The sequence below is a fragment of the Dasypus novemcinctus genome, chromosome 1, assembly GCF_030445035.2.
Source record: "Dasypus novemcinctus isolate mDasNov1 chromosome 1, mDasNov1.1.hap2, whole genome shotgun sequence".
NCBI lineage: Eukaryota > Metazoa > Chordata > Mammalia > Cingulata > Dasypodidae > Dasypus > Dasypus novemcinctus.
Window position 1 is genome coordinate 167,555,157 of NC_080673.1, and position 14,889 is coordinate 167,570,045.

At 39.1% G+C, this 14,889-nt stretch overlaps 1 protein-coding gene across 2 annotated transcripts in view; it reads right to left on the reverse strand.

Annotated features, from left to right (window-relative positions):
* FAM114A1 (family with sequence similarity 114 member A1) overlaps positions 1-14,889 on the reverse strand; it is an 89,999-nt gene that overhangs the window by 34,218 nt on the left and 40,892 nt on the right. For both annotated transcript variants that reach the window (XM_004459380.4, XM_071216958.1), the window contains 3 exons: positions 10,548-10,661; positions 10,314-10,420; positions 7,490-7,624 (listed from right to left, as the gene is read on the reverse strand). In XM_004459380.4, the coding sequence (XP_004459437.1) occupies positions 7,490-7,624; positions 10,314-10,420; positions 10,548-10,661 (356 nt within the window). The remainder of the gene's footprint in view (positions 1-7,489; positions 7,625-10,313; positions 10,421-10,547; positions 10,662-14,889) is intronic.

Consider the following 14,889-nt stretch of genomic DNA (forward strand, 5'->3'; position numbering starts at 1 on the left):
TGGAGACATCTAGACAATAAAGGCAGGGCAGACAGCTCAGGAGTTTGGTGACCTGCCAGAGGGTCCTACTTTGGAATTTACGCTCCTCAGTGTGACAGAGTTGGACTCAGTTATGGTTTCCCTATACATGGCTCTTCTGCCCCTTCTATTTGAGCCTTTAGTTTGTACTAGAGTTGAAAGGTTTATGTCCAAGAGACTTAAATTGCTGGGGTGTCCATGTGCCAGCTGGGCCCTGAATCTTAATAGGGTTGCAACACCTACTCTCCAGTTCATTTGACTCATCTAGCACAACTAACAAGGAGATGATGATGGACAATGACCATCCCAAGGAACAGAGAGAGACTGCAACTGCAAGCAATATGGTCCCATCCATCTGGCCCATGGATCTAAGCTCACTCTCAACTAGAGGTGGAGTGGGCATCACCATACCAGAATTCTTAGGACTTGGGAATGAACGAAGGACTAGGGTAGACCTACTGGTATTCTACTATAGACTCATTGTGATTCTAGCAATAGAAGAACAGGCAGAGGAAAGAATTAGTGACATAGAAGATAGTACACCTGAAATCAGGCAGACAGAACAGATAGATAAAAAGAAAAAATTCAGCAGGGACTCAGGGAATTGAATGAAACATGAAATCCACGAACATAAGCATTATGGGCATCCCAGAGGGAGAGAAGACAGGAGAGGGGGCAGAATGACTGTTGGAGGAAATAATGGCTGAAAATTTCTCAACTCTTTTGAGGGACATGGATGTAGACGTCCAGGAAGTACAACACACCCCAAACAGTACAAATCCTAACAGGCCTACCCCAAGCCATATGCTTATCAAACTGTCAAAAGCTCAAGACAAAGAGAGAATACTGAAAGCAGTGAGAGAAAGGAGATCCATCACATACAAGGGAAGCTTGATAAGATTAAGTGCTGATTTCTCATCTGAAACCATGGGGGTAAGAAGACTGTATGATATAGTTAAGGTACTAAAAGAAAAAAACTGTCAGCCAAGAATTCTGTATCATTCTAAAATGAGGGAGAGTTCAAAATATTCATAGATAAACAGAAATTAAGAGAGTTACCAGCCCCTCAAGAAATACTAAAGGGAATTCTGCAGGTTGAAAGGAAAAAAAATAGGAAAAGGAGGGTTGGAGAACAGTGTAGAAAGGAAGGTTATTAGTAAGAATAACTAAAAAGATAAAAAGGGAAATGAAAATATGGCTAATGTAAATAATACCTTGGCAGTAATAACACTGAATGTTAATGGATTAAACTACCCAGTCAAGAGAAATAGATTGACAGAATGGATATGGAAATATGACCCACCTATATCCTGTCTACTAGAAACTCACCTTAGACACAAGGATGCAAGGAGGTTGCAAGTGAAGGGTTGGAAAATGATTTTATATGCAAACAATAACCAAAAGAGGGTGGGAGTAACTATACTAATATGGGACAAAATAGACTTTAAATGCAAAACTATTGTAAGAGACAAAGAAGGACACTATATATTAATAAAGGGGTAATCTATCAAGAAGAAAGAACAATCATAAACATGCACCTAACCAGGGTGCTCTAAACACATGAGGTAAACATGGGAAAACCTAAGTGGAGAAATAGGTGCCTCTATAATTATAGTGGGGGACTTTAATACACCATTATCACTATTAGACAGAACATCTCTACAGAGGGTCAATAAAGAAACCGAGACCTTGAATAATACATTAGAGGATCTAGACCTAATAGACATATACAGAACATTATACCCAAATACAGTAGGATATACATTCTTCTTGAGCACACAGATCATTCTCCAGGATAGAACACATGCCAGGTCATAGAGCAATCTCAACAAATTAAGAAAGATTGGAATTATGCAAAGCAATTTCTCTGACTACAATGGAATGAAGCTGGAAATCAGTAAGGGGCAGAGAACCAGAATAGGCACAAAGATATGGAAGTTAAACAACATACTCTTAGCCAATCAGTGGGTCAAGGAGGAAATTACAAAAGAAATCAGTAACTATCTTGAAACAAATGAAAATAAGAACACCACGTATCATAACTTATGGGATGCAGCAAAAGCAGTACTGAGAGGGACGTTTATAGCCACAAATGCCTATATTAAAAAAGAAAAAAGAGCTAAAAGATTTTACTCTGCACATCTGGAGGAATAAGAAAAAGAACAATAAACTAATCTCAAAGTAAGCAGAAAGAAGGAAATAACAAAGATTAGAGCTAAATGAAATTGGGAATTTAAAAAAACCTGGAAAAAATTAGCAAAACCAAAAGCTAGTTCTTTGAAAATATTAGTAAAATTAACAAATCCTTAGCCAGACTAGCAAAGAAAAAAAGAGAAAAGATACAAATACATAACCATAAAAAACAAGGGAGGGGATATAACTACAGATCCCACAGAAATAAAGAATATCATTAAGGAGATAACACTGAAAAACTGAGTGCCAACAAGATGGATAACTTGGATGAAATAGACAAATTTCTAGAAACGCACAACCAGCCGACATTGACAAAAGAAGATACTGGTGAACTCAACAGACCAATCACAAGTAATGAGATTGAATTAGTCATAAAAAACCTTCTAACTAGAAGAGCCAAGGACCAGATGACTTCACAGGTGAAGTCTACCAATCATTTTAGAAAGAATTAACACCAATCCTGCTTAAATTCTTGCAAAAAATACAAGTGTAGGGAACACTGTCTAACTCATTCTATGATGCCAACATCACCCCAATATAAAAGCCACATAAAGATAGCACAAGGGAGGAAAACTACTGACCAATCTCTCCAATAAACCTGGATGCTAAAATCCTCAAAAAAATACTTGCTAATCATATTCAACAACAAATCAAACAAATTATACACCATGATCAAGTGGGTTTCATCCCTGGTATGCAAGGATGGTTCAACACAAGAAAAGTCAATCAATGTAAGACACCACATTAACAGACCAAAAGAAAAAAATCACATGATCATCTCTAATGATTTAAAAGAAGCATTTGATAAAAACAGCATTCTTTCTGGATAAAAACACTTTAAAAGATGGGAATAGAAGGAAACTTCCTCAACACGATAAGGGGTTTATATGAAAAACCCACAGCTAACATCACATTCAATGGTGAAATGCTAAAGACTTTTTCTCTAAGATCTGGATTAAGACAAGAATCCCATTGTTACCACTCTTAGCTAACATTGTGTTAAAAATACTTGCTTGAACACCTAGGCAAGAAAAAGATATAAAAGGCATCCAAATTGGACAGGAAGTAAAAATTTCACTATTTGCAGATGACACATTCCTATACATAGAAAGCCCTGAGAAATCTACAACAAAGCTTCAAGAGCTGATAAACAAGTTCAGTTAAAGTGGCAGGATATAAGGTCAACACAAAAATCAGCAGCATTTCTGTACACAAACAATGAACAATCTGAGGAGGAAATTAAGAAAAAAAATCCATTTACAATAGCAACTAAAAGATTCCAATATCTAGGAATAAACTTAACTAAAGATGTAAAGGACTTGTACACAGAAACCTATACAACATTGGGGACGGAAATCAAAGAAGACCTAAATAAATGGAAGAATATTCCATAATCATGAATTGGAAAACTAAACTCATTAAGATGTCTGTCCTACACAAATTGATTTACAGATTTAATGCAATCCCAATAAAAATTACAATAGCATTTTTTACTGAATTGGTAAAGCTAATTACAAAATTTATTTGGAAGGGTAAGGGGCCCTGCATAGCCAAAAATATATTGAAAAAGAAAAACAAAATCGGGGGAATCACACTACCTGACTTTAAAGAATACTACAAAGCTACAGTGGTCAAAACTGTATGGTATTGGCACAAGGATAGACATACTGCTCAATGGAACAGAACTGAGAGTTCAGATACAGATTCTCATATATACGGTCAACTGTTCCATAAAGCCACCACGCCCACTCAATTGGAACAGAATGGCCTCTTAACAAATGGTGCTTGGAAAACTGGATAGCCACATTCAAAAGAATGAGAGAGGATCACCATCTCATGCCCTATACAAAAATTAACTCAAGATGGATCAAAGGCCTAAATATAAGAGCCAAGACCATAAAGCTCCTAGAAGATAATGTAGAAAGCACCTATGAGATCTTGTAGAAGGAAATGCTTTTATAGACTTTACACCCAAAGTGTGAGCAGTGAAAGATAAAATAGATAAATGGGACCTCCTCAAAATTAAAAACTTTTGTGCTTCAAAGGAGTTTGCAAAAAAGTGAAAAGGCAGTCTATTCAATGGAAGAAAATATTTAATAATTATCTATCTTTTAAGGGTCTAATATCCAGCGTATATAAAGAAATCTTACATGTCAAAAATAAAAAGACAAACAACCCATTAAAATATGGGCAAAGAAGAAATACAATGGCTAAAAAGCACATGAAAAGATGCTCAACATTATTAGCTATAAGGGAAAGGCAAATCAAAACTATAATGAGATATCATCTTATACCTGTTAGACTGCCGACTATTAAAAAAACAGAGGACTACAAGTATTGGAGAGGATGTGGAGGAAAGGGAACACTTATCCACTGCTGGTGGGAATGTAGAATGGTGCAGCCATTGTGGAGGACAGTTTGGCAGTCCCTCAGGAAACTAACTATAGAACTGCCACATGATTCAGCCATCCCTCTTCTGGGTATATACCCAGAAGAACTGAAAACAGGGACATGAACAGAGATATGCACACCAATGTTCATAGCAGCATTATTCATTATTGCCAAAAGTTGGAAGCAACCCAATTGTCCAACAACAGATGAATGGATAAACAAATTGTGGTATATACATACAATGGAATATTACTCAGCTGTAACAAATAATGCAATAGTAACACATGAGACAACATGGATGAATCTTGAAGACCTTATGTTGAGTAATGTAAGCCAGTCACTGAAGGGCAACTATTACATAACCTCACTGATATGACTTAAGCAAAATGAGCAGACTTAGAGTTAGGGTCTGGAAGATGGGTTATCAGGAGACAGAACAGGAGTAGAGGGTGGTGAGCTGATGCTCAATATGGGCAAGATCTGTGATAAGGTGGAAGGGGGTGGATGGGCAGTGGATGGGGGTGATAGTGGTGCAGCGATGTGACTGGGTTTCATGGTGCAGGAATGTGAAGGGGAGCAGGGTGGGTGCATGTGTTGGGCTATCCATGGAACTTGGGGGAGGGATGGAAGAAGGAGCAGGTGAACTCTGGGGATTTGCAGGTTAAATCTTCAATGGTACAAATGTTCTTTTGGCAAATATGGTAGGGGAGGGTCACTGGTGTCAGGCGTCGGGGGCGGGGGGGATATGTGAGATAGGGTGCACATGGGGCATCCCACTAAGGAACATGTAAGTGTTCATCTTGTCATCAAGTATTATTTCAGTGGGTGGAGACCCACACAATAAACAAGAAAATATTAAACTCCTATCCTGGGGAGACCTGCTATGTTCTCAATTAGAGGGCAAGAATCTTTTGAGAACAAAGGCAGTGCCTATTAAAAGAAAACATACCCAATATGTCAAGTCCTCAAAACTACTGCATGTAACTATGAACTTCATTCTTCAAAAATTGAAACTTAGTGGTTACAACAGTTTGTGAGGGGAGGGGGAAGGAAGAATAGAATAGATGGAATATAAGGCATTTTTAGGACATTGGAATTGCTCTGCATGATCTTGCAATGACAGATACAGGCCATTTTCAAATTTGTCAAAACCTATAAAAGTATATGGGCAAAATGTAAACCATAATGTAAACCACTGACCATGGTTAGTAGCTATGCTTCAATATTTGTACATCAGTTGTAACAAATGTACCATACACATGTAAAATGTTATTAAAAGGGGAGAGGAGAGAGGGGGAGGGGTTTGGGTATATGGGAATCTGCAATATTTTCTATGTGACTTTTCTGTAACTTAAAGTTTCTTTGAAGACAAAGTGAAAAAATAAGACACTAGGGGAACATACAGAAGAAACTGTCACTGTACATTAAAGATAACAGATCTTGGGAAGGAGATGTGGCTCAAGCAGTTGGGTGCCTGCCTATCACACGGGAGGTCCCAGGTTCGGTTCCTGGCGCCTCCTAAAGAAGATGAGTCTGGTGCCTCCTAGAGAAGAGGAGCAAGACAGTGAGCTGACACAAGAAGATGATGCCACAAGATGACATAACAAGGAAACACAATGAAAGACACAATAAGCAGGGAGCGGAGGTGGCTCAAGCAATTAGGTGCCTCCCTCCCATATAGGAGGTCCCAGGTTTTGTTCCTGCTGCCTCCTAAAAGACAAACAAAAGAAAAAAGAAGACAAGCAGACACAGAGAACACACAATGAAGAGACATGGAGAGAAGATAGCGAGTGCAAACAGCAAGGTAGGGAGAAAAAAATAAAATAAATATTTTAAAAAAGGATAACAGATCTTATGGTGATGAAGGACACACTGAAATTTTTAAAAATTTTGTTATTTTTATTTTGTTACTTATTATTTTATTTTATTATTATTTTTATAATAATATTATTTATTATGTTTTTTAAATTTTGTTTTTTGGGGAGGTTTTTTGATCCCATAAGAGTCACAACTGTGGCAGGGGTAGAGTTCAGGTGTGGGGTGTCGGTCATGGGGGGATGTACGGGTAGGGGTGCACCTAAGGTATGCCTCTATGGCATATGAATATGTTCAAGTGGTCACAGGCATTGCTTTATTGTAGTGACCCACATAATAATTGAAAGAATATTAAAGTACAATCCTGAGAAGTCCAGGGGGACTGGAAAACTTTATAACTAGAAGTGTGAGAGGGAATGCCCATCCTTACCCATATTAAAAGAAATATAAATTAAAATTCCCATCAGGTAGCATTTCCACCTATTACACTGATATGTAATAATGACAGTACCAATAGCCAACATTTCTGAGTACTTATTATGAGTACTCATTTAATTCCCTTTGTTAGGTACTGCTGTTATCCCCAGTGTATAGATGAGTAAACTGAGGCACAGAAGGATTAAGTGACTTGCTCAAGGTCATGCAGCTAGTACAGTAGAGCTGGAATACATACAATGGCATAAATGAAAGTGAAAGACATTAAGTGAAAAAAGCAAGGTGTAAATGAGTGTGATTAGTATGCTAACACTGGGATGAAAAGTATATATGTATAAACGTGCATATGTGTATATATCTCTCTATGTCTATGAATAGCACGCTCTCTCTTTTTCTCTATTTCTCTCCCTTTCTTTCTCTCTCTAGTAGTATCCATTAAAAGCAGGTAACAGTGGCTCTCTCTCAGAAAGAACTAAGTGGCTGAGAAAAGGGGGGTAATCGAAATTCAATTTTCACTCTGCCCTTATATGTTATTTGAATTTGAGTCACGTACTTTATAATACCTATTCAAAAAAGATATAAAAATTTTAATTGAAATATGACTGAGAGAAAAAATTGTAAAAGTATATAATCCAACCTGAGACAAGGACACGGTTCTCTCCATGAGCGTCTTGGTCCGTTTAAAGCCTGGGTCACTTTCTGCAAGGACATTCATGGTTTTCTTGCCAATGAATTCCAAAGCATCCAGACCACCAGTTAAGACGCTTTTACCCTGCAGATGAGAGAATTGCATGAGATTAGATTTTACATTTTGCAGTAGTCATCAAGTCCTAGGTAATTGGCATGATTTTCCAGTATTAAAATCAATATAGAGTCAAAAATTTTTTCTCATTGTGAGATTTGTCATAATTTAATCCTATTTTATTTTCCTTAGAAGAGCATATGTCATACAATTTGTAGGACAAACAAGGTTATTTTAAAATGATGTTTAGGAAAAAAAACAAAGCACAGTAGAGATTAATTTCACTGGCTTTATGTGAATAAACAGATCCTTGTCTAAGACATAAAATTAATAATCGGTGACCCAATTACTGAAAAATTTTTAACCAAAGTTAACAGATTTATTTGGAGCAGTCTATTAAAATGTCAAATACTCTTGCCAATTTCAGGATTTCTTTAATCTAGGGCCCTGGAGTATATGACCCTCAGGCTATTTCAAGTGGCTCTTGCATATTTTCAGAAACAGCAAGAACTGCCTGTAAATTAGTAAATTCATGAAATAAGACAGGTTGATTTCCATGTACTTCCAGTTCTCTTATACAGTTATCTTCCAGAAAATTCCTTTGTCAGTCATTGTTTTTCTTTAAAAGAATATTAAGACAACCAAGATTTACTTATGTAAGATGTTCTTCTTAACGGAACTGCTTACATTTTCCTGCAAATTCTCCTGCATAATTGTTATTTAAATATCTATATCTATCTGTGATGTTTCCCACCTTGTATGAGTTTATATACTTTATATGTATTTTCCAATCTTCAAAATTATCATTTAAATAGCAAAATTCAATTTTACTGAATTAATATACTTTATTAGTGATTATCATTTTGGATATGCAGGCTGTTTTCAGAATTTGGAGTCAATCAATATTCAAGCTAAAGAAAGATTTTAAAATGCACATACTCTGGGAGGATTGTGGGATATCAGTAATTCACACTTTAGCATAATTTGATTTATTTCCTCCTCAGCTCCTAGGATTACTTCAGCTGAGAATAAAATGCAAGAAGGCAGCACACAGACTTTGAAAAAGGGCACACCTGGAGGGAGATATTTAGAGCTTGGGGAAAAAAAAGGTACCAGAAGGTTGGAGCGAACACAAAAAGGAATGTGAGGATGCTAAAGACAAACTCAGAGTACCCTGGATTGTAGCTGAGAGAGGCCATGAATTTTTTTTTTTTTTTTTAATTTCTCTCCCCTTCCCCCCAGCCCCAGTTGTCTGTTCTCTGTGTCCATTTGCTGCATGTTCTTCTTTTATCCACTTATGCTGTTGTCAGCGGCATGGGAATCTGTGTTTCTTTTTGTTGCGTCATCTTGCTGCGTCAGCTCTCTGTGTCTGCGGTGCCACTCCTGGGCAGGCTGCACTTTCTTTCGCACTGGGCAGCTCTCCTTATGGGGCGCACTCCTTGTGCGTGGGGCTCCCCTGCGTGTGGGGCTCCCCTACTCAGGGGACACCCCTGTGTGGCATGGCACTCCTTGCGCGCATCAGCACTGCGTGTGGGCTAGCTCCACACGGGTCAAGGAGGCCCGGGGTTTGAACCGCGAACCTCCCATATGGTAGACAGACGCCCTATCCACTGGGCCAAGTCTGCTTCCCTGAATTTCTTTCTTATACCACAGATTTTCAAGGAAGTCCCTTCCATCCCTAACCCTACAAACTTCCCCATGGGAGTACTTGAGCTGTACTTCCATTTGACTCCAATGACATTTTTGCTGCTTCTCCTTCCCCATCCAGCCTAGAGGTCCTCCAGTAACAAGGAGAGGGGCAGAATCATTTCTGTATTTCTGGCATGCCTTGACCCTTTGTCCACAGCCTCCGGTTCCTCCCAAATAGCACTGTTATTTGCCTGTTGAGTTGTCTCCACTTTCTAGGATATTGTGTTCTCTCGTTTACCAGCACATGCCCAGAAGAGCTCCTGGTACGCAGTGAGGGTAATCAGCTTTATAAAAATGAAGGAGTGAATATAAGGGACATGAGTCATAGTTCCTGAAAAGCTAGTAGGTGGTTCTACGTAAGAGAAAATAAGTCTTTTCCTTTTGACCCAGAAAGCCAGTTGCCTCACCTCACTTTAACTGCCTCCTCTTTTCTCCTTATTCATCAGTGTTTTGTGGCTTAACAAGCTTCCTTTAAGAGGCAAGAATCTGGGGGGACCTACCTAGGGCTAAGGGAAGAAAGGGGACGGTGGGAAGTGAGAAGTCAGGATGGAGGGAGGGGGCAAAACTGATCTCAGTTGCTTGGAAGCACTTCAGAAACATCTCTGGGGTGTAGTTCCTGACTCCTTGATGGAATTTTTAATTGAAATGGTGTAATAATTTTTCAAACAGAAGGTTAAGAGACACAGACCAACTAAGTAAAACAGCTGTCTCAGCTCTGAGAAAGTGTCTCTCTGCCCCCAACCAGAGGCTGTCCTTGGCAGTAGTTGCAAAGGATACTGTTAAATCAGACTGGAAAATGCTCCTTCTAAACAGCTCCTTTCTTTTTAACCTAAAACATATTTCATTTTGCCCTTACTACTTTTGTTCCAAGGTTATGCCCGCTCCGTAGTTGAAAGCATAAAAGAAAACATAATCCAAAGTTATGAGCAAGGCCATTTTTTCTCTGATGTATCTAGGTCACTGATAAACAGAAATATCAAAAGAAGTCACTGGAAACACAAAGGAAAACAGGAAGCAGCGAACGACTCACTGTGTTTTGAACCACATTGGTGATGGCTGACAGCATACCCCGAGACCCCGAGGAAGGAGAAGTGGGGGGGCTTTCTGTGGGGCTCTGGTCTGAGGCTGCATCTGTTGCTAAAGAGAAAAAAAAACAACCCATTCAGAGTTCATTTTGTTGATCTTCACTTGAAACCCTTCAGAACTGTACACACAACGTAATAAAGCACAAGCCCAAGAACCCCCAAGTAAACACATCACTCACTTGGAGGGACTCCATTTTCGGTGTCGGGTTGTGTCCCTTCAGAAGATCCAGAATTTGCACTATGAATACGTAGGGTGGCCCCTGCCTTTTCCTTGACTGCTGTCAGTCCATGACCTGTTGGGAAGTTAAAATACAGTTCATGCAGTCAAAATCTACGGACTGCAATTCCTATGGCTAATCTTACAAAGCTGTTTAAATTGCAGATGCATACCCTGATCCTAAGAAAAGCACAGTGGGTAACGGCATAGGCTTTGGGATTGCTCAGATATAGGTTTTCAAATATGAGCTCAGTGTCACCACTGCCTAACTGAATGACCCAGGAAAAGTTACCTAACCCCTCTGTGACTCAGTTTCTTCATGTGCACCTATACCTCATTGGGTTGTTGGGAGGAGTAAAAGTGATAAATATATATAAAGTGCTCACAGATGCTTTATTATTCCATTTTCCTTCTTATATCACCTAGTTATCAACCTGGGATTACAAACCCAAGACACTATCTTTGAATAGTGTACCTGTATTATAATCTTTATTCTTTCAGGGCTCCTTAAGGAGCTCATTCATTTTTGGATCCTTTGCAGGCTTAGCATGTTGCAGGTGCTCAATTAATATTTGTTGAACTGAAATCAGTTGATCCTCAACTTGCCCTTTCAGGGTGTTAGTCATTTAATAGTTCGTTTCCTTTAGGTATGGAGATTTCAAGGTTTGGAGCTGATGTGCCAAAATTAAAAGGCAAGTCAGCAAGAAAACGAGACAGTTCTCCCAACGGTTGTCGACAGCTCAGCTGTCATTAGCAGCAACAGTCCAAACATATTTATAAAAGTAGTAAGGAGGGAGGGAGGGCACCGGCTTTACTCCCTCTGAACAGGGATGATACCTGTATTCCTCAGAACCTAGCAAAATGGGGCTTCAACAAATACTTGGTGAATACAGAGCTGCCCTTCCCATCCAGATCCAGAAAAACAAACCCTTGACTTGACAGAGAACATCTTGTCTACATTTTATTTTGGAGAGATTTTTTCCCCCCTCAGAAGTCCCAATGACAAGCGACAGTGTTTTTCAGATCCGAATGAAAGAATTAATAGCCTGCTGATGGTCCAAATGGCTATCTGAGTTCTCCAAGGAGGAATAGCACAGGCTGCCATTATCACAGCGTACACCTACCGCCTTAGCACTCAGGGAGAAAATGAAAGCTATCTCTAGGGTCCTGGACAAACTCAGTTGTTAAAGCACAAGGCAGCAGCAGCACTAACACATGAGGAAAACGTCCCAAGGCACGGCAGGATTTGGAGCTAAAGCGCCACTTTCTTAGAAGGCATTGTTACAATGACCCACTGCCCACTGCCTGAATAAGAAAAAGACATGAATGAATCCCAAACTCAAATGACAGTGTATGATCAACTGTATCCATATTTATCAGAGTGGTCTCAACATACTCAGGGCACTGGCATCTACCAAACAGAGGACAAATTATATCCAATGGAAATCACTTCCCATTATATATCACGTAGGAAACCCTGGAACTTAAGAAATACTATTTACAATATATAAACCAAAGCTATGTCTACACTTATGTGAAGATCATTAGACACAGTTTAAAGTCATTATTGACTTACTTGAAAAAAATCAACTTCTAGTTTAATTGCTAAAATTAAGACTTGAATTCATTCTCTCCAGCTTCCAATGAAGTCCAAACATTTCAATGGAAACTTACTGCAGTTGCAGCAATACATTTACATTACAGGATATAATGATCTAACTTATTCACATATTGAGTCTGAATTCCTTGCCATCTTTTATAATACATATCTTTTCCAAAAGGAAATAATGTGTATCCAAATCTCAACCCATGATTCTCATCTAAAATCCTGAAAGCTAAATTCAAGGAATACATGATGAGTTTGAGAAGGTTAGGAGACATCATCTGTCCATCATTTTTTTTTAAGCCATACAAGAAAGATGAAGCTCTCATCTTTTCAGAGATGACCCTACATCCTTCCTTAAGACTATTTCATGGTTTAATGACCCTCACTGTCACTACCTCCTCTTCCACCTCCTCCACCCCTTGCAGGTTAAGGCCATGTCTTGTTCTTTTCTCAGGGAAGAACAACTTCTTACCAACTCAGAAAATGAATTATCACACATATGTACGTCTGTAGAAAAATTGCTTTGTTTCTGAAAAGCGATACCATTTTTTATATGTATAGGAATGGGATGTGTCTAACAGTCATGACACCTGGCTTCTCCTCCAACTATCTTTTCTGATTAACAATTCTTTTTTTCTGAAAAACTTGCTGAACTTTACTTTTATTGGTGAAAGTACAGCTTTATTGCATTCCATTAGAAATACAAAGCTATGGATTTTCATAGCTAAGGTTTAGATACTATGCCACACCCTACTTGGAAGAGTAACTTCTATCATTTTACTTAGTGTGACATCTAGTGTTCACAACGAGCAATTAATACAATGGAGTCGCTGAAGCCTTTAGACTTGGAGTGATTCATTCCCAGAGCCACGGATCCGGTAGCATCAACAACATCTACGGCAGTTAAGATCAGAGCAGTGACAGAGAAAAACAAAAACTATAAATAATACCATATGATGTAGTTCATGGCTTAGTTTCTTAACATGCCATCATGAACCCCAAGTACCTTTAAGGAACACAAACGCTTCTAAATTTCATAGTTCTAAGATGGGATATCCTTTACCCATTGACTTTTTACAGTAAAAAGAAGGCAAGGACTACAAAGAAGTAAGATAAAGATGTTGTGTAAATGCTGTGATACTTTAAAACAAAGGTTAAACAATTGTTTGGTGCTTGATTTATCACCTATGCTCTAGTGGAAACTTCTAAACATAGGAGTCAGTAGTCTTGTGGTAGAATTCAGGCTTCATCGTTTTATTAGTTGGGTGATCTTGGACGAGTTTCCCAATCTCTCTGAGTCTCTGCTGCATCTTCTGTGAAGGGAGGATTTTAATCCCTACCTCCCATGGTTTTGTGGGGACCCCAAGAAGAAACATGTGAAACCCCTGGTATGGCCAACACTTATTGAGCACTTACTATGTCCCAGGCACTTTACCAAATATTTTTGCATAAATTATCTCATTTACTCTTCTCAACAACCTTACGAGAAAAGGTTATTATTATAACCATTTCACAATTCAGAAACCTGAGACATGAAAAGACATAATCACTCGTCCAAGGTCACAGAGCCAAGAGATGACAGAGGCAGGATTTGAATCCAGTCCTTTGACTCTAGAACCCACATCCTCAGTCACTATGTTACACTTAGAACGTTTTATATACCATTTATAGTTGATTAAACATCATTTCGGTCCTATTTCTATAACTCTGTGGAAATAACATCCTTGGCCAGGACCTTCCTCCTACTTAAAACATTGGTTTAGGCAAAAATTAGTTTGACTTACATTACCATAACTAAACCGCAAAAATTAGGTTGACTTACATTACCGTTACTCCATGGTGAAACTTTGCTCTGACTCCCTCCAAAGAATACCTTGGGCTTGCATGTGTTGCGTAGGCTGAGACACTGTGTGGCGCTATCTTAGACCTCCACTTTAATTTTTCTTCTCTAAAGGCACTGTGGGGAAGTGGACTTGGCTCAATGGATAGAGCGTCTGCTTACCACATGGGGGGTCCAGGGTTCAAACCCAGGGCCTCCTTGACCCATGTGATGAGCTGGCCCACATGCAGTGTTGATGCATGCAACGAGTGCCGTGCCACGCAGGGGTGTACCCCGCGTAGGGGAGCCCCATGCGCAAGGAGTGCGCCCCATAAGGAGAGCCGCCCAGGAGCGGCACCGCACACACAGAGAACTGACACAGCAAGATGATGCAACAACAATAACAAAAAAGAGACATAGGTTCCCGGTGCTGCTGACAAGGATACAAGTGGACACAGAAGAACACACAGCAAATGGACACAGAGAGCAGACAAGTGGGGCTGCAGGGAGTTGAATAAATAAATAAACAAACAAACAAATAAATAAATAAAGGCAGGCCCTGTGATTTCACCAAGTCCTCTTCATGTGAGTTCTACTAAACTCAGAAACCCTGTGAGAGATGTGCTACCTCTTTCCAGATGGAAATAATTTGTTGGTTCTTTCTGACAGAAGGGTAATTTAGAGAACAACTGCAGTTCTGTGCAGTGCCTTTGATGACTGGGCAGCTCTATGAGGTATTTTCTACTGGTTTCATATGCTAATGAACCCTAGGAGGTCACCAGTTAATACATTAAGGGTTACCTGTTTAGATGCTTTAACTTTAATATAAATTTCCCCTTTCTTTTTTTTCTTTTGAAAAATGACAATATATAATAAAAC